The sequence below is a fragment of the Anguilla rostrata genome, chromosome 5 (genome assembly GCF_018555375.3).
Source record: "Anguilla rostrata isolate EN2019 chromosome 5, ASM1855537v3, whole genome shotgun sequence".
NCBI classification, from domain to species: Eukaryota; Metazoa; Chordata; class Actinopteri; order Anguilliformes; family Anguillidae; genus Anguilla; species Anguilla rostrata.
The window spans coordinates 9,691,321-9,711,560 of NC_057937.1; the positions used below are offsets into that span (position 1 = coordinate 9,691,321).

The 20,240-nt window shown below is 52.8% G+C and overlaps 1 protein-coding gene across 1 annotated transcript in view; it reads right to left on the minus strand.

Moving 5' to 3' along the window:
- Nucleotides 1–20,240, minus strand: part of LOC135254674 (protein WWC2-like) — a 54,477-nt gene that overhangs the window by 8,037 nt on the left and 26,200 nt on the right. Inside the window, exons 3-18 of the mRNA XM_064335050.1 lie at nucleotides 19,994–20,197; nucleotides 19,169–19,245; nucleotides 18,872–18,951; nucleotides 15,890–16,019; nucleotides 14,942–15,085; nucleotides 14,275–14,348; nucleotides 12,028–12,270; nucleotides 9,017–9,106; nucleotides 7,963–8,549; nucleotides 6,102–6,225; nucleotides 5,381–5,461; nucleotides 5,113–5,199; nucleotides 2,925–3,120; nucleotides 2,113–2,265; nucleotides 1,507–1,613; nucleotides 701–920 (exon numbers count right to left, since the gene is read on the minus strand). Coding sequence (XP_064191120.1) covers nucleotides 701–920; nucleotides 1,507–1,613; nucleotides 2,113–2,265; nucleotides 2,925–3,120; nucleotides 5,113–5,199; nucleotides 5,381–5,461; nucleotides 6,102–6,225; nucleotides 7,963–8,549; nucleotides 9,017–9,106; nucleotides 12,028–12,270; nucleotides 14,275–14,348; nucleotides 14,942–15,085; nucleotides 15,890–16,019; nucleotides 18,872–18,951; nucleotides 19,169–19,245; nucleotides 19,994–20,197 — 2,597 coding nt within the window. The remainder of the gene's footprint in view (nucleotides 1–700; nucleotides 921–1,506; nucleotides 1,614–2,112; nucleotides 2,266–2,924; nucleotides 3,121–5,112; nucleotides 5,200–5,380; nucleotides 5,462–6,101; nucleotides 6,226–7,962; nucleotides 8,550–9,016; nucleotides 9,107–12,027; nucleotides 12,271–14,274; nucleotides 14,349–14,941; nucleotides 15,086–15,889; nucleotides 16,020–18,871; nucleotides 18,952–19,168; nucleotides 19,246–19,993; nucleotides 20,198–20,240) is intronic.

The window sequence follows — 20,240 nt, forward strand, 5'->3', positions numbered from 1 at the left end:
ATCCCCCTAATGGAGGCCAGGAAAGAAGCTTTAATCTCCTGTACACGTTTCTGGGGCCCCCGGCTCGACTGCAGGCCGCTTTTTAATTCGAGGCGCTGAAATGCGCTAACGACGCGGCGGCCATCTTGTGGCGCTGACCTCACGGCCTCCGCCTGAATAGCCTCCCTTGTTCGTCGGCAACCGCCGAAGAATTACCTGTTTTTTTTTCGTCCCTTCTCTCTGGTAACAGAGTATCATCTGCCCGGCGACAGACAGCAGCGGCATTGAAAAGGGCCCCCCCCACCACCACCACCACCCCCACCCCCCCCCCCCCCCCGCACCCATTTTAATGACTTTCTTTTGAAGACATCTTAGAGGAATGTAGAAGGCGAGAAACGTAACAGGAACGCAAGAGTCACCCCCTCCTCACCCCCTTCCCTACGCCCCCCCCCTCCTAACCCGCACCCCTCTCACGACCGTCACCCGGGCTGAACTGCCGCCTCAAAAGCGGAAGATTGGCGGGTCGTGATTTCTCCTGGTGGTGACAAAAGGCCCCAGCTCAATGGCCAGGTGGGAGGAAGGCATTTGCGGGGGTGTTGGAGATCAAAGCGAGCCTCGCTCCCCGGTGTCCGCTCGCTCAACGCCGCTTCAAATCGAGCGACTCGCGCGGCGGTGACGCGGCGGCATGCCGCTCGGGGCTCAGGATCAAGGACAAACTCACCAGCGTCGGTCCTTCAGGCATCCGCTGGGGGACCCCTTCATCTTTCCCCTCTTCCTCCTCGACCGCCTCTTCCCCATCTTCCTCTTCCTCTTCTGCGTAAGCTGCGGCGCACTCCTCAGCCTCTTCTGCCTCTTTTACTTCCGACTCTTCCTCTTCCTCCTCCTCCTCCTCCTCTACTCCCATAACAAGCTCTGTGCTGTTCTCGCCAAGCACCTCTTGCCTGAAAAGACCAGGACAAAGAGCCCTGTAGATTTACATTTCATTTCCCTCTCAAAACATTCTGTGAAAATTACCGGTGTATGCTATGACTACAAAACTATTTGTGTATGCTAAAACAACAAAACATTCTTGGTGTATGCTATAACAAAACTTCACAAAAATAAAGCCACCAGTGTATTCTATGATAACAATAAAACTACTGGTAAATGCTATAGCAACAATAAAACTACTGGAATATGCTATAACAACAGCAAAACTACTGGTATATGTTATAACGACAATACAACTACTGGTATATGTTATAACAAAAATTAATTTGCTGGTGTGTGTGTACCATTTGATTTCTGAACACCTTTCTGGCTCTTACACCTGTTTTACTCTCCTGCCTTATGCAATACTTGCGAGCAAAGCCAAGTGGAGTCAACAGGACAAGTTATGGGACAGAGAATATTTGTGAACCCCAAAATGGGGGAGCTATCAGGCATTAGCGAAACCAGTGGCCGATGACGGCTCGACCCTTTATGGGGGATTGTAGCCCAGCTCTGGGGGTCACTGTGTGGGGGGCAGTATGTGGTGAGGGATAGTACCACTCCTCCCCCATCTCCAGCTGGCTGTCCCTCTCCTCCTGGGCCAGCTCCTGCACCACCGCCTCCAGCTCGCTGGAGGTCCTCTCCAGCAGGGCCGACACCGCGTCCTGTGCGGACAAACGCGGGAAGCCAAAATCAGCACTGCCGTCCCGCGCAAACAAACGCAACGCACACGCACAGACCCACACACACATGCACGCTCCGTATAAACACAGCAAGCACAAATCAGCACTGCCGTCCTGTGTAAACTTACACAACATGCACGCGCAGACACACAGATATACACACACACTCAGGCATGCACAAACAGGCACGCACGTACACACATTTGGCTTCGCATTCATCTAACAACCCGAGGCATTTTTAACAAACCTGAACAAACACGATGCAAACACAATAACCAACCAACTCACAGCAAAACAAATGTATCAATGTCAACACTCAGCCTCCTGCACAAACAAACGCAAACAGCGCTGAACAAATACAATTTATTATCGTTTCCGCCGCCCACAGGAGCTGTGTGCCGTTCTGCTGCCGGGGGGGTCCTGGCTCAGCGCGACCGAGGAATAGGGGCGGCGGGAGGAGGAAGAAGTGGGCGGGGCTCACCAGGTCGACGCCCCCGCCCGGGGGCTGTTCGGGTGCGGGGGCGGGCCTCTCCTCTCCAGAGCTCTTGCTCCTCTTGCAGGTCAGCAGGTTGTACCAGTGGCTGGAGAGGTCGCCCGTCAGCGCCACGTCAGCCAGGCTGATGTGGGCTCCGGCCTGCGAACGCATTCACCCGGTTCAGCCCGGGCCAGACTTGAGCAAACGCATTTATACAACTGGTCGTTTATATCCTGCTGGATGCTGATTGGCTGAGACCGCACTCCACAGTGATTGTATATCCAATACAGTTACAGTTAATCAAACAGCCAGTTTGAAAGCAGCATCACTCTGTGCAGAACTGCTACTTACAAATAATATTACAAAATAAATATTATGTCGTCAATTAACTGTTTCTTCATGTTTTAACCGTTTTATAAAAGCAATACGGCACAGGAGGCTGTGTTTTATTGTGAATGCAGTCACTGCTACAGGGGGTTGCCAGCGCTTCACTGTGTGACTGTACTCACGATACAGCACGCCTTTCAAGCTGTACCACTTAACTGTGTAATGCCAGGAGGTGACTGCAGTTTCAGAATGACATGTGCGATATACCCAACCAGCACTTCTCTGAGTTAAATTTGAGCTCTGTCTAACAGAGTTGCATGCGAGTTCTACTCCCGGTTCGCTCCTGCTTTTTCTAGGTGAGTTTTACACCTCAGCGCTTTCTCTGAGCTACAGGTGAGCGCTTAGCATAACCGCTCTCTCCGAGACACGGGGGAGGAACTCTTTGTTCCCTAAGAGACCCGCTTCCCGCCGCTCCAGTTGGCGGTACGCACCAGGCACTCCTCCCGGCGGGACGAGGAGACGGTGCACACGTCGGCCCGCAGGGTCTTCTGCCGGAGGGCGGACTGGGACTCCGCCACCCGGAACACGTCGTTCAGCGCCGTGCCCCCCCCGGCCAGGGCCTGGACCCGGGTTCGAAACAGGCTGCTGACGTCGCTGGAGGACGGCAGGAGGGCCACTCGGACGTACCTGTGTTTTTTCGAAACGCCGGCATTAGAAATCAAACGTTAACAAGACCAGGCAGATTAAAACCTAGTATATGGCTGGACCTAACACACATGATCCGGCCAACCAATGGCGCAACTTCATAACTCGGCCGACCAATGGTGTAACTTCATCACTCACTCAGTCAGTCAGAGACATTCACGTTTGTAGGGCTGACCCCGCTGTTGCGGTCCAGCCAAAAATGTCACATGCAGCAAACTAGCCTACATGAGCAGGGAGTGGAATGACCTGTAACAGGAGCGGCTACAACAACAGCAGCAGGAGCCCCGGCTAACACAATAAGTCCTCACAACCTTACTGGAATGTTCAGTCTGTGTTATAACACTGCCGCTACATTGCGACGCTGTGAGGACCTTTTGTGTCAGCTGGAGCAGCGTCAGAAGCGGCAACAGCTACAATTAAGACAGAACGGTGTTCCGCCAACTCGCCGCGCTCTAAATCTGAAGCAAAGCAAGCCGACGGTGCAGCTGAATAGGGACGTCAATGTGGCGCTGACCTTGGAAAAGAAAGACAGAATTATGAGCCCACAATAAGCACGACCACCGTGGCCATTCACTGCGTCTATATGACACCCCCCCCTTACGAGCTCTCCACTCCAATCACACCGAACTCCAATCCGAACGTACAGAAATAAACCACAAAGGATTCGCATTCCAACAGAAAAGACAGAAAGAGAAAGAGAGAGAGGAAAACAGACAAAAAAAAAAAAAAAAAAAAAAAACACAGTGATACCCCCCACTAGGTTCTATCTGCCCTTCCGGAACGTTTCGGAACGCTGCAGACTCAAAGCTCTTTTCTCCCGCTGTTTGATTTGACACGCGTGTCCTTTCAAGCCCGCAACATGAGAGGAACCATTCGCTCAATTTTTAATTTGAGTCTCCCGGCCGCAACGCGAACATGAAGAAGCGACTGGCGGGAAACGAGGCCGCTGGGGGAGGGGGTGGGGGTGGGGGGCTGGAATAAATAAATGGCGGTTTACTCGGGCCGGAGTAAGCGCCTCTCCTCCTCCTCCGCGGCGGGATGGCGGTGGCGGAGCGCGGGAACGAGCGGCGGCTCCTGCGGGCTGCCGCTACGCTAACAGCCGCTGGCTGGGCCTCCTCTGCCTGTCTGAGAACAGAGCTGGCTCACAGCTACATGAGCTATACCCTCTGCTACGTCCCGCTACGCTAACAGCCGCTGGCTGGGGCCTCCTCTGCCTGTCTGAGAACAGCGCTAGCTCACAGCTACATGAGCTACACCCTCTGCTACGTCCCGCTACGCTAACAGCCGCTGGCTGGGGCCTCCTCTGCCTGTCTGAGAACAGCGCTAGCTCACAGCTACCTGAGCTACACCCTCTGCTACGTCCCGCTACGCTAACAGCCGCTGGCTGGGGCCTCCTCTGCCTGTCTGAGAACGGTGCTAGCTCACAGCTACCTGAGCTACACCCTCTGCTACGTCCCGCTACGCTAACAGCCGCTGGCTGGGGCCTCCTCTGCCTGTCCGAGAACAGCGCTAGCTCACAGCTACATGAGCTACACCCTCTGCTACGTCACTCACTAAGCCCCACCTCCCTCCCACTTACCCCACCCCTAAACACCTACCTGCTCACTGCTGTATTTCTCCTGCAACACTGCTATTATCTACCTTTAACACAGCACTGGTCGTAATGCCCTCTGTAGCCAGCGCAACCCTGCTATACTGCTATAACTGACTAAATGCAAGAATAATGTTATTCTATACCACTGACTCAACAATGCAATTCTCTACCATTAACTCAAACACCGATATTCCACTGTTATCTACTGGGTGTTGATCAGACAGCCAGTCAGCAGCCTACACTCCCAATCAACTGACACGACTGCACTACAGACCTGACAAGACCACAGACCGCAGGATAGGAGATGGCAGGCCAACCCCTGCAACAGCGTTCCGTTCGCGGCCATTTGCTTTTGCCAGTGCGAAAGTCCACACACTCACACTTTGGTGCTGGGCGGAACCAGGAGAGCCGCCTGGTTCTGTAGCTGCATGACGACGATGATGAAACTCCCGTTGGCCACGTCGTACCTGAAACGCAAAACAACAAAAAACTACAATCAACGGAGACCGAGAGAACGAGGGTGAGTGTGTGCGTGTGTGCACATGTTTGTGTGGGTAGTAAAAGTGTGTGTGCACTTGTGCACGTGCGTCTGGGTGTGTGTGTGTGTGTGTGTCTGTGTGTGTGTGTGTGTGTGGGGTCCGGTCTTACTTGAACCCCATCTGGACCTGAGCAGCCTCTGGGACGCTGGGCTCGTCCTCCACGTACACCTGGTCCTCCCCCTCATTGGACCTGCGGGAGACAGTTTACACATCACACCCCAAACCACTCTGTGCCACGCCCCAATACCAGCCAGGTCTCTATACATCACACCCCAAACCTCACCCACTGCCAGCCAGGTCTCTATACATCACACCCCAAACCTCACCCACTGCCAGCCAGGTCTACATTACAGGTCTATACATTACACCCCAAACCCCTGTGTGCCACACCCCAAACCTCACCCACTGGCAGCCAGGACACCATACATCACACCCCAAACCCCTCCGTGCCACACCCCAAGCCTCGCCCGCCGGCTCATCTGCATGTAAACCTCTACAGCGTGTATTCAAGCTAGATGAGAGCCGGGGCTCAGAGCAGATTACACACTAAGCCGGCCTTTCTGAAGTGATGCACCCTGGGAGTTACTGGAACAAAGTGTAATTAAACCAGCTGCACACCAGCCTCAAAAGATTGTAGGGGTGGGGGTGGGGTGATTGGAATTGTGGTTGGAGAGAGAGGGAAGGGAATGGGCAGGGAAGACAGTTGCTTGTAGGCAATGGTTAAAGTGGCCGGTAAGCACTGTGTTCCAAGTAGGTCATTATAAGGGAAGATTGAGGGGACCAGGTTTGGGGGTGCAGGGGGTGACGGCTCTTGGGAGGGCGTGACCCACCGTTTGACGGACGCCTCGTAAACGCCGCTGTCTCCCGCCACCGACTCGTCGGACACGGCCGCCGACACACACGCCGGCTTCTCCTCCAGCAGACAGCCCTCCGCCCGTCTGTGCAGCTCCGCCTCTGCGCCGGAGAGAGAGAGAGAGAGAGATGTGAGGAAGAGGCGGGAGAGAGAGAGAGAGAGAGAGAGAGAGGAGAGGAGGAGCGGGAGAGAGAGAGAGAGAGAGGTGAGGAAGAGGCGGGAGAGAGAGAGAGAACGCGAGAGAGAGAGAGAGAGGTGAGGAAGAGGAGGGATAGAGAGAGAGAGAGAGAGATTGAGAGAGGGGCATGAGGAAAAGAGTGAGGAGGAGGAGAGAGGAGAGAGAGAGAGAGATAGAGAGGAGGAGAGAGGAGAGAGGAGGGAGGAGGGAGAGAGAGAGAGAGAGAGAGAGAGAGGTGAGGAAGAGGAGGGAGAGAGAGGGAGAGAGAGAGAGAGAGGGACACATGAGCGAGGGGAGGAAGAGAGGAAGACATGAGCATGAGAGGAAGAGAGGAAGACACGAGCAAGGGTGAGGAAGGCAGGCATCCCTCTTTACTGGGAAAGGGTATGGAGGCAAGAGCACATGCAGGAGCATCAAAGCATCGCTCGCTGCAGCAGATCAAAGAGCAGCACGCTTCCATCACACAGAGTGAACTTAACACAGCCGAGCAGGAGATCACTCAGCACTCAGGAAATGACACCACTGCAATTTCCACCTGCTTTGTATAATCAACATGTAAAACAAAGACCAAAATTCTTTTTAAATTGTCCATCTGGGGTGAGAAAACAGGACGTTCTGCTGCAGGGGTTCTTCAGCTCGGTGCTGTTCACTCGTCAGCCAGCAGATGGCAGTACTGCATGGAAACATTGTGCAGGCTTCAGTCGCGACTACTGGAAAGAATGCGCAGCGTGCGTTTCGAGTTGCGTTGGAAGGGCTCGTCTTTTGCAGTTCGCTTTTCAACAGAAATACGGGCAATTATCTCACACGCATTCAAAGAAAAACATTGCCGCTCCACAAACAGACAGACGGGGTGGATGTCAAACCGAAGATAAACCGGAAAAGGATTTGAGCTTGAAAAGCAAATTAAAAGAGCATTTCAGATGCGTTTAGAACACAATTTTGGGGAGGGGGCACAAAAAAAACACGAAGTTCTGACACTTGCCAATATGAAACAAGCGCTTTTGGTAAGTCTTCCTGTACGACAAATTGCATAGCAAATGCTGGCTGATACTCAGCACACTTGTTAGCATACTAGCCAAGGAATTATGGAGTCCCACAGTACAGCCCCCTTAAACAGAGGAATATTTCCAGTCTGAGCAATGTTAGGGAGGCAGCTCACCAAAGACAACACCCGTTACTATCAAAGGCACGTGGTCTCACTGCCCCCTCCCGAGCACTGTCCTTAACTAGCCCCTCCCGCCCCCTCCTCCAGAGACTCCGCCCCCCAGGTCACTGAGCTCTCAACGTATTTATTTTCACTCGACGCCCCACCTTAGTTCGATCAGTGATTTTGAAGGGTCCAATTTGACCTTACTGAGCCTTAACCAGCCATTAACCGAATGCGACCCCTACCATTTATGGACCGTCATACAGAACGTAAGAGAAAGAGACAGAGAGCCACAATGTAACTTTACACGGTTGGGCACAAATGTACTACGGTGATTTTGGCTTTCTTTCCTACAGATTTAGAGCCACACTATGAGCCCACAGCCCACTTAATGATGGAACACTAGGTTTTCTGTGACCCACAACTCGCAGAACATCCCATAATTCACCTCAGCCCTAGCCATGAACCACCCTGTAGATTTACACCTTTGTGGCGCAGGGGGACTGCACCTACCCGACATTCCTTCGCGGAGCGTTGCCAGGGGAACCCGCCGCACCCCGTCGCCCGGCTCCTTCTCCCCGGGCTCCGGCTCCAGCGGGACCTGGCCGTCGTAGAAGCCGAGGGCGGCGAAGTCGCCGGCGGCGGCAGCGGCGGCCTCGGCGGGGTCGCCGAAGTGGGCGGGCACGTCCGGGAGGGCGGGCGGCGGGAAGGAGCCGTCCAGCACCAGCGGCGAGCCGGGGGGCGAGAGCGAGGAGAGCGAGGAGCGCGACGACAGCGACGCCACCGACTTGGGCGGCTCGGACGGGCGGGGCGGGGCGTGGCCCGCCGCCGGGGGCCCCTCGGCCGGGCTGCGGGCCACCTCGTGCTCGTGGATGGTGGTGATGGGGCCCGACGGCGAGTAGGCCGGCTTCTCCTGCAGCAGCAGGTCCAGCTTGTACTGGTAGTCCAGGTCCAGCGGCGACTCCGGCTGCCCGTAGTACAGGTCGCCGGAGCTCAGCGAGTTCAGGGAGCCGCGGCTGGAGGCGTTGAGAGAGCCGCGGCTGGACGCCAGCGAGCCCAGGCTGCTGCCCGACGACACCGACAGCGTGCTGGCAGAGAGGCTGGCAGAGAGGGCAGGGAGGAGAGACGTTATTATTAATAATAATAATAATAATAATAATAATAATAATAACTTTATTTGTATAGCACTTTCTATACGTGAAATGCACCCCGAAGTGCTTCACATTGTAGCAGATCGAATTTTAAAACGTAGATAAATTAAGATGGTAATAAATGCATAGATAGAGGCATTTAAGGTACAGGAAAAGAGAATACATTACAAATTTGAAATAAAAGATCAATTAAGATGGTAAAACGGCATAGATAAAAAACTTTAAATAAAAAAAGTGCATAAACAAAAGCCTTTAAGGTACAAGGTACACGTTAGCACTCTGCAGGAGGGAGGAGACACGTTAGCACAGAGAGCAGCGCAGAAGGGCAGTGTGCGGCACGAGTCAGAGGCCAGGCAGGGCCTGCCGGTAGCCTGTACGGGTCGTACTGGTTAAGGGGGGACGGGAGGGGGGCACACCTTTTGAGCTGAGAGTGCAGGAGCGTGGCCAGTCTGGTGGACTCCTCCAGCCTCTGCACCAGGGCTCGCCTCTTCTCCTGGGCCTTTAACCTGAGATACAGAGAGAGGGACAGAGACGGTAGTGATGTCATGTTGTCATGACAACAGATGAACGTGCGTGTGCATGCGTTTGTGTGTGTGCATGTAATGTGTGTGCGTGCGTTCACAAGTGTGTATGCATGTGCGTGTGTCTGTGCGTGCGTGTGTGTGCGTGTGACAGCGTGGGCGTGTGTGTGCGTGTCTGTGCGTGTGCGTACGCGTGAATGTGTGCATGTGGGCAATGAAGGTAGTTGGAGCATTTGGCGCAGGCAGAGGTGAGAGGGTGTTACCATGACAACGTGGAAACACAGGGACCAGAGGCAGAGATAATAGTGGATCGCCATGGAAATAGGGAGGAAATAAAGAAGCATCTCTACCAAGGCAACAACACACGGTTCACATTTCCTGAACAGCGGCAGTCCTCCGCATTCTCAGGTTAACTCAGGACAACTGCCTTAGTACAGCCCTCTCTATCCTGGAGGGGCCGTCCTCCCGCTCGACTGGCACACACGCTCGCGCTTGGCAACAGGTAATCGCGGCTAAATCGTTATCCAGGCAACAAGCTGTATGTTTGTAACTGAAAAGCGTTTCAAATGAACTAAAAAACACGAGCTGTGTGTGTGTGTGTGTGTGTGTGTGTGTACGTGTGTGTGTGTGTGTGTGTTTGTGTGCACGTGTGTTTGTGTGTGTGTGTGCGTGTGCGTGTGCGTGTTTGTGTGTGTGTGTGTGTGTGCGTTTGTGCGTTTGTGCGTGTGTGCGTGCGTGCGTGTGCGTTTGTGTGTGTGTTTGTGTGTGTGCGTGCGTGCGTGCGTGTGTGTATGTGTGTGTGTGCGTGCGTGCGTGCGCATCGCGTTGACGTCTCCGCTCCGCCCCGGCGGCGGTGAGAACACCTGGGGCGCCTCTTTGACGAGACCGGGCGGACTCTCGCGCGCCGCGGCCTGCTGCTCGGAGACCCGTGACCATGACAACGACCGCAACAGACAAACAAAAGGTCGCGGACTGCGCGTGCAGCACTGACCATGTGAAAAACACCTCTCCCGGTGACACTCCAAGAGGAGAGAGGGAGGGTGGGGGGGCGAGGGAGGAGGGGGGGGCACAGGTGGAGAGTGTGGTGATGATGGGGGGGGGCGTCTCCAGTGTCTCCTAATTTGGTTCGACTGCAGTGCCCCAGCTGGGGGGCAAACTCGCAAATCAAGTTCCCCAGAAGTAAGGGGAAATATGCCCCATTCCAAGTTCCCTATTCACAGCCAGGATTTTAAATTGGAATATTCTTTGAATAGGAAAAAAAACTATTTTTTAAAATAATTTGCACACTGAAAATGGAATGTTCTACGTTTTACATTTTATGCCAAAGCAATAATTACGCAAATTTAGCAATACATATTCAAGCACAATGGAACTGCCGTTGTTTCTTGGAAATTCAAATGACATTTTTTGGTCCAGTTGACAGTCATAGCTGCAATAACACGCTGCTGCTGATGCTGATGCTGTTTAAGTGTGTGCTGTGCATGAGTATCTCCTTAAGTGTGTTATATTGGTTAGGAAACTGGGTTTATAATCCAGAAGGTTACAGGATCGATTCACAGGTATGGCACTGTAATTGTACCTTTGGGCAAGGTGCTTGCTGAATTGCTATAGCATATATTCAGCTGTGTACATGGATGCAATGGAGAAAATGGTCACTTTGGATAAGAGCATCAGCTCGGTGTGTTAAGTAGTGTAATGTAACATTATTCTGGTTATGGGCTGTGGGGATCAGGGTTTTTGAGAGGATGGTCCCTCCCCCATCCTACACAGTCGCCTAACATTGGTTCCTTTGCTGAGAGGCGGGCCCTGTGGGGCCAGGAATTGTGGGAAGGGTAGTGAAACTGGGAGGACCAATAGCAAACCTGTAAAACTGTCAGCATCTCAATTCACAGCTTGTATGTGCCAAGCTGATAACTGGACAATAATTCTGGTCATCGCAATGTTGGCCATCATGTCTTCAGTTTAAATTTTCAAGACCTGACTAATTATTGGCACTGAAGTCACGTGATGTCAGAAAAAAAAAGAAAAAACGTGGGTTGTCGAGTTTTTGCCCTCGAGCGCGAATTTGTTTGACTGCGCCCTGGCTCTTAATTGTTAAAACATCCCAACAGCATCCCAATTACCGCGTATTTATAGACCAATCACACAGAGACTAATTGCACATAGTCACAGCTCTATTATCAATGGCTACAATGTAGTTAATGTGTTAAAAAAAAAAAATCTGAGTGTGAGCAACAGTATGTAATTACAAATACAGCCATAAAGCCACAAAGTTGCCAATTACAACATCACTATCATTACCCTTTAATATGTCATGGTTAAGTTAAATTGTGCACCAATTCTGAACACAATAATTATTGAGCAATTAGTATGCAAATTCAGGCTAATTAGAGAAACCCACTGTGTTACCCAACGGAATATTCATTAAACAAAACCCCCCCTCCAAAAAAAAAAAAAAAAAAAAAAAAAACGCAAAAAAAAACACAACTTTGTAGATGGCAAACAAGTTGTGTCTGATTATCTCTAGTGTGGCTGTGCCTTGTGTCTGTCGACACAAACGTGTCACAACAACTCCAGAGAAAGAATTAACCTCTCAAAACTGGCTGTCAACGAGTCAAATTCCGTGCTACGTTTTAATTGTTCGGTTTAATTTGTTTTAAAACTGCCATTTTGTTCACACCGCAGGAACGTGCATATCAACAAACTTTCAGAAAAAGAAACGGAAGGCAATTTGTTGACTAGAAGGGGCCGTTCAACCCTTCCAGACTTTCCTTTACCTACAGAAGAAGGGTCAGCTAGCATGTCGAGCTAACACCACTCAGCAAGGAAAGGAGAAGGGAGGGCGGAGCTTCTCGCTTCAGAGCCAATGACAGGCTGCACAGAAGGCAGGGGGCGGGGCTTCTCACCTCTGGGCCAGCGCCTGGCTGGGCGCGCTCTTGACGGACAGCAGGTCCTCCTCCAGGCGGTGCCTCTCGGCCTCCAGGCGCTCCAGCTCGCCCTGCGTGCGCCGGCGGGGCGTGACGAACTGCAGCTCCTTCAGGAGCTCCTCCTTCTCGCTGATGAGCATCAGCCGCTCCCGCTCCATGTCCAGCGCGCCCGGCCACGTCTCGCTGTCCAGCTTCGCCAGCTCGATCTTCACGTTGGCCATGCTGCGCTCGCGAGAGAGAGAGAGAGAGAGAGAGAGAACGAGCGATCTCGAGTTACCTCACGCTCGCTATATGCATCCACAGCAGTTTGTGTCTTTTTTCCCCGATGTACCACACAATTCAAAAGGGGGCAGAGTACGGTGGATGTTCAGGTTAAAGCTCACTTAGGGGCACTTCCCCAACAACAGTGACCCCGGGCCTGAACCTGCAACCCTCCGTTCACATGTCTAATCCTCCTCCGAATGTACCCCACAGCACCCCAAAACAAAAACAAGACCATAGTCTTCAGTGAACACACAGGCACACGCACCCCCCCCCCCCAGCAGTCCGTCACACAGAGCACCTCACGATGGCAGCTGTGCTGACTGTGCTAAATAAGCGGCGAGGTCCCGCCCCCCCCAGCCGCCTGTCATGTCCGCGCCGCGCTCGCGCTGGCGGATTAAGCCATTAGAACACGCCGGCGCGCCGGGGATTAGCGGCGGTAATAGGTTTTCACCTGAACCGCGCCGGGCCCCGGCGACGGTGTCACTTCACACTCAGGGGCCCGATTACACGCCTAATGTGATCGCCTGTCTCCGCCCCTCCCTCCTCCTCCCCCCCCCCCGAACCACACACACCTGAGCGCGGGGGGGGGGGCTCCTTCACACAACCCACCTGGCCTGGCTAACCGGATCCAGTCAGCGAGGCTAAACTAAAAAGAGCCCGGGTTATCGGGGGGGGAACGTCCGAGAACCTCGGCCCCCGTTCCTGCTCCCGTCGGGTTAAGCACCCCCCCAGGAGACCAGAGACCCTCCCGTCCCCCACAGCGAAGCACTTCCTCGTCTTCCTCGGGTCGGTGCGCCGGCCCAGCGGCGGCCCGCTGGTTACGCCCGAGCGGCCCGCGGTTCAAAAGGCCGGTGTGATAAACCTGGGGAACGGCGCGCACGCGTCACCTTCTCATCGCCGCGCTTCCCCGCCGCGCCGCCCCCCTCCGCTTACTGCATCTCCCCGGCGTGTGCAACGACTATCAAAATAACTGGACGCCAAATCTCACACGTTAGTTTCTGTGGAAGTTCCCCCGCCCCTCCAACCCACGACTCCCAGTAAAAAATAAATAAACCCACTATCACAGCACAAAGGTGCAGTACCGCACAGCAACCAGCAGAGGAAGCTGTTGAATCACGATCTCCAAGCCACGAGCCCGCAAATACCGTTTCTTCGTCTAAATTCTTTTAAACTCTATCTGAAAAGACAAGAAAAGGGACTTCTTAAAATGTTTTGTAACTGCGCACGTATGGAGATCACGGGGGAAACGGGGAGAGGACGGGGATCAGGCACGCCGCGGTAAAACCCGCACTTTCAGAGAGCAGCCACAGAAAAACGCGCCGAGCTGCGGCGACGGCGAGCGGCTGTGACGCAGCGCCCATTTACGGGCGTATGACATCACGCGCAGACAGGCGAGCGTCAGAACTGGCGAGAAACGCGCGAGCTGGAGACCGAGCGGAGACCCTGAGGGAGGGACGTGTGGTAATCACGAAGCCTGCAGGAGAAACCGAACTGGAATTCTGGGTGAGAAAAAGGAAGAAAGGGGGAATAAAAGTGATGCATTATTGAAAGTGTGATATTTCAGAGACGAAAATGTCAGCCCCTCTGCTCGGTTCGGGAGAAATCAAAGGGGTGCGTCTGCCCCAGTGCAGCGGAGGCCGGGCATTAAACGATGGGGAAGGGGCGGGGCCCAGCGTGAGCTCCACCAGACAGGCCTGCTTAAGGATACACACGTCCTGCTGAGCACGACCGACTGATCCAGGAACAGCCCAGAGAGGGGGAGGGGAGAGGGGGAGAGGGAGGGAGGGAGGAGGGAGGGAGGGAGAGGGGGAGAGGAGAGAGGGAGGAGAGGGGGAGAGGGGAGGAGAGGAGGGAGGGAGAGAGAGGGAGAGGGAGAGGGGGAGAGGGAGGGAGGGAGAGGGGGAGAGGGAGAGAGGGAGAGCTGCATGCATGTCTGTGTATCAGCGGAGCAGCGGTCTGTACCTCCTCTTGGCCTCTTCGTACTGAAGGCTCAGACGGACCTTCTCTGCCAGGGTGGACCTGCTCCCCAAACCAGCCTGTCACAGAGAGAGAGGGAGTACACTATGAGCATATCATATCCTGACACCCCCAACCACCACCCCCCACAACCCCAACAAAACCAAGGCCTCCCCTATTTCAGGGTTTATCACAGGGGGTGGGGTGGGGTGGACAGGATGGGCGGTAAAAAAAAAAAAAAAAACATCACATGTAGCTGCCCCGAGTGCCTGAGTTTCAGCAACATCACAACCCCTAACTCCCCTGCAATTAGCATTCCAACTGTGAAACTAAGAGCGGCTGCCCAGAATCCCACAGCGTAAGGAGCTTAGTCCACAGCCTGAGCTGCACTTGACTTACAGGCCTATCATATGCCTCCAGCACTGAGGAAAACCATTCCAGAGAGAGAGAGAAGGAAAGAGAGAGAGGGAGAGAGAGGGAGAGGGAGGGAGGGACAGAGAGAGAGAGAGAGAGAGAGGGGGAGAGAGAGAGAATGTGAGGGCTTACAGTAGTGTTGTGCTTGAACGGAACTCCACCCTCGGATTCCTCTGAAGCCCGTACGTTAGAGACCGGAGTTGTGATTTGAGAACAGAAGCGCATTTTCGGCCGCAGAAACGGGCGGGTCCCCACTCACCTCTCCGGAGACGTCGGTCTGGGACCCCGCGTCCAGAGTGTGGCGGGACAGCAGGAGGTGAGCCCCGGCGGGGTGCCGGAGGTCGGGCTCCGAGCGGCCCATGTTCTGGTCCGAGTGGAACCGCTCCTTCAGCTTGGCCAGACACTGCAGGGGAACGCGTAAAAAGCACATATATACACACACACACACACACACACACACAGACACACACAGACACACACAGACACAACACACAGACACACACACACACACACACACACACACACACACACACACACACACACACACACACACACACACACACAGACACACACACACACACACACACACACACACACATACAGAAACACACACACACACACGCCGTAAGTTCACTTTAAAATCCAGTGGGACTGACTTTGCAGTTGCACAATGGTATTTATGTGCGGTACGCTCGTGCCGCTGCGAGCAGGACGGACACCCGGGTCGTGGCTGGCGGACGCCCACAGGTGATGTCACGCCCGCATTAAAGCCGTCAGCCAAGCCAAGCCACTGCCCTCCCATTACAAACAGACGCACCCAGCACAAGCATATTCAAGGAATGTGCGAGCGGTGCGTGTGTTTCTGTGTGCGCGTGCGTGCACGTGTGTGTGTGTGTGTGTCTGCTTGTGTGTGCATGCACGTGCGTGTGTGTGTGTGTGTGTGTTTGTGTGCATGCATGTGTGTATGTGTGTCTGTGTTTGTGTGCATGCACGTGCGTGTGTGTGTGTGTGTGTGTGTGTGTGTGTGTGTGTGTGTGTGTTTGTGTGCATGCATGTGTGTATGTGTGTCTGTGTTTGTGTGTGCATGCACGTGCGTGTGTGTGTGTGTAGGTTTGTGTGTGCATGCACCGGTGCGTGCGTGCGTGAGTGAGTGAGAGAGAGAGGATGGCGGTAGTGAGCCTGGACTCAGGGGAGTTAAAGGGCACACCTGCATCAGGTCCTGCTTCTCCTTCTCCCCGGAGCTGATGGCCTTGCGAATGGACTTCAGCTCACTCACAATGGCCTTGGCCTCCTTCAGCCTGTAGCCACTCTGGCCACCAGACATTTTTTGGTCGATTCTGGGAAAAACAAACAAAAGAGAGTCATTTCAAGGTGGAACGAAACCAGCAGTTACGAATCGCGCTCCCCCTCCCAACCCCCACCCCACTGCCCAAACTCCATCGCCGGTTCAGAAAACCTCAACAAATTATTCATCATTAACGCACTGGTATGTGGTATTAACATACCAGAAATAGTATGGCACAACCACATATTTAAATCACTTTCATTTTCAATGCAAAAGCCCTGATGACAAATAGCTACTTAGCGAGAAACAGGTCTCTAATTGTATTATTCAAAGCGGGCGATGCCTTTCTGTGGCCTCGATGTAACAGTATGGTATGTTAAATATTTCGCACGTGTGCTACGAAAGTACCCTCAAGTACATGGGTTTGCCAATCCTCCAAACGCAGGGCATGCTATCGATCACTTTCCCCCACACTGGAGAAACCTTTACGGGTTGGACAGAGAAATTCCTTCCAGTCTCTCCCACCATTAGCACATTACACTTATTAACAATACTACATAGTCATCATAGTCATAGTAATAGTAACATTACTAGAAATAGTTGTAGTACAATAGAAGACAAGGAACGGTAGTTGCTGTAATATTAGCGGTTGGTTGTCATGGGAGCTAAAGTAGTTATTACTTTTTTCCTATCTGGTAATTGAAAGCAAAAGTGTTTCATAACACCGACTAAGAGTTCTGGGAAAAAAAGAAAAAAAAAATACATTTCAAAAAACCTACTCAATGTAACCTGTTGGCCAGTATTCTTTCCAGGCATGACCACACATGGAATGCTAACCGCTACAGTGCAGCGAGACCTTCCAGGCCAGAGAATCAATCCACCCCAGGAAATGTATGCTGGCGCACACGGCGGAGGGATGTTGTGCAGCCCTAACTGCAGCGGCCCGCGATGATAGTTCGGGCAGCCCTGAGGTACTGCGGCGGCTAACCACGATGTGAGGTACTGCGGCGGCTAACCGTGATGTGAGGTACTGCCGCGGCTAACCGCGATGTGAGGTACCGCGGTGGCTAACCGCGATGTGAAACTTGGGGCAATAAACGTCCTCGGTTTGCGTGAAAAATTGGAATTAGTCTCCGAGTTCAGACTGCAGCTCGAAGACACAGCAGATACTTAACCACCCACTTCCCAGTCGCTGACAGATAGCAGGACCCTGTGGTGAAAAACACTGCGGGTTATTAGACAGATGCAAAAGTCAAATAAATACAGGCAATTAAATGTGCCTTGAGAGGAGCATGATATGGCTTTGCATGTGTGTGTGTGCTTGTGTGTGTGCGCGTGTGTGTGCATGCATGTGTGTGTGCGTGCGCTTGTGTGTGTGTGTGTGTGCACGCATGTGTGTGTTTGTGTGTGTGTGTGCATGCATACATGTGTGTGTATGTGTGCGTGTGTGTGCGTGCATGCATGCGAGTGCGTGCTTGTGTAAGTGTGTGTGCGTCAACATGTTCTGCCTGTCTGTTCATACATGCCATGCATGTCCTGTGGTGACTGTCTGTTTGGTCATTACATTCTGCATATCTCTTCTGTTGTGGTGCTGTACCATTCTGTGAACATTTTGTACATGTCTGTTATGTGCGCACGCGTGCACATTCTGTGCATCTCTCTCCTCTGTGTCTGCATTCTTTGGATGTCTACTCTTGGTGTGTGTGTGTGTGTCTGGTGTGTGCGTGCATGGAAGTACGTGTGTCTCTGTGTGAGTGTGTGCAAGTATGTGTGTGTCTGTGTGCGTCTGTGTGAGAGCGTGCAAGTACGTGTGTGTCAGTGTGTGTGTGTGTGTGTGTGTGCGAGTATGTGTGTGTCAGTGTGTGCAAAATCATCACATACACCACACAGTCTCTCAAGATGTCATCAGATAAGCCAGCAAGTATCTGGTTTAAGACAAAATGCCTCAAAGACCCAGAATGCAACGTGGGATCTGCTGGCATGCGCACATAGTTGTCCTGGATGTATCAAGCCACTCACAGCGCAGTGACAGCATGGATATTTAAGTCGCGTTTCACAGTGATGAGATGGCTTTTTTTCTCCCCTCGCCTGGTGCTTAGTGAATGGGTTTCAGGTGAGAGAGGATGCGAAGCAGAGAGCTGCAGAGGAGGATCTCGCGCCGTCGCTTTTGTGCTACCGCGAGGTCGAAGGACACCGCATTTCTACACACATTCTCCCTTTAATCTGGCTCCACGGAGGAGGGGAAAACGCACGCTCTGGCTCACACACCCTGGCCAAGGGCCTGAGCAAACGAGTAATGAAACGGAACAGGCCGTTCACATCTCTTCGCCTGAAAGCAAGGCCGCAATCGCTCCTCTTAACCTCTGCGTCGTTCTCGGGGTCTAGAACGAACCTTTCCTGAGGTTAACAGCGGTGGAAACCCCCCTAAAATTTTTACGTTTTCGGCATGAAATTTGATGACTTTTCCTGGAGTGACCTTACCATTAGAAAAAGTTAAACACTGCCCTTTTTTGTATTTTTATAAAAGCGGTACACCACCAGGGTACACAGACGGCCTTCAGCCTTTTTATCCTTTGATGACATCAGAAGTCCTAACCAAAGTTAAGCGGCGCACGTCTTCTACTGCGTGTCAGGCAGGAGTGTGTTATTCGGCTGTCGCTTGCGCCTTTTCTAATGAACCTCTCCGCCAATCGAAACGGGAGATCGGTCCAATTGTGCCGAGACCGGGCCCTCAATCATACGAGCCCAATATTAAATATCGAGAAAGTCAGGCTTGTCTTGAGGTGTCGCTACGTGGTTGAGTTTAAAAGGAAAAATGACGTCTTTTTTTTTCTCCGTCCGATGCAGGAGCGACAGAGAAGCGAACGCACAGGTGAGGTGATATTCGGTGCAGAGGGGACTTACTGTTGCAAGGTTTCAAAGCCTTGTTCTTTGTACAGAAGTTCTTGCTTCATTTGCGAGAGTTCTCTCTTCAGTTTATTTACCTGAGGGAAATAAGAAAAAAAAAGAGCACACATCGTTCTCTTTCAAGTTCACGCTCGTAAAAAATAAAATAAAAACAAAAATAAAAACAGCCCAGGGAGGACACCCCGTTGACCGTAGACCACAGAAAGCTCCCCAACCCCGCCAGAGTACAAAAAAAATAAAGAACAAAACATTTTAATAAAGAGGAGGAACAGAGTAACGGAGGAGCTTCCTTACCCTGACTTTAGTGGTTGATATCTCCGCCTTCAAGATGTCGGGGTCGTACTTGGTGCTGGACGATGACCCCGAGAACACTGGGGGGGGGGGGGGATAAAGTCAGAGCTCACGGCACAGAGAAACGAAAGAACACCCCAACGACGGGGGACAAACAGCGGGAAGAACTTTCACTACGGCGTGCGTCCTGTGTGCACCTGCCCGGGGACCGCAAACGCGAAACGAGCTGCGTGCTAAATCTGACCCGCTGCACTGGCGCGTGCCGACTTGCTGATTCCTCCGCAGTGCACCCTTTAATTAGAGCCAATTAAAACATGACCTAATGATAAACACAAAAAAATACACTAAATGCGCCTGAAGGCAACCTGTAGTCTGTAAAACGTAGTCCAGAAATAGGAAACAAATTATAGATTTTATATGCTGTTGATGCGTGAGAGTGTATGCAAGCATGTGATGCTTCCACCTGCTTCTTTTCACATTGAAACCCGTAAGCCAAACTCGCACAGACGCGAGTTGTGGGAAGACGCTTCATGTGCGGTTTCAGTAAGCAGACTGCAGGTGCCAAAATGGTCAGTGGGGGTCGCTAGAGAGTGACGAGAGGTGGATCACGGGTGACGGAATCCTGCCTAACCCAGAGTGACACTGCCACCAATTATGCATCATTGTGTCAAATTATTTTGTTGACATCACATTTAAAAGAAGCCATTTTGACAGGCTGAACTAGTACAGTGTGATGTCTGGAGTCATGCTTAAAGATCAGTCACACGCCGTGTCCCACACACCGGCGGGTGAAACGCGAGCCGCGGGCGGGGCGGCGGACACACTCACAGCTGGTGCGGGAGCTGGACTTCTCCTTGTAGGCGTCGTTGAGGCGCACGTACTCGTCCAGGGCGAGCGCCAGCCTCTGCTCCTTCACCTGGTACAGCTCCTTCTGCGTGCTGAGGGCGTCCTGCGCCACCGTCAGGTAGTCCTTCAGCATGCGCTCCTGCTCCTTGCGCCACTCCTGCCGAGGGTCCTCCAGCTGCGTGGTCTCTGCGGGGGGGGGGGGCAAACGGGGGAGCGGGGGGGGGACAGG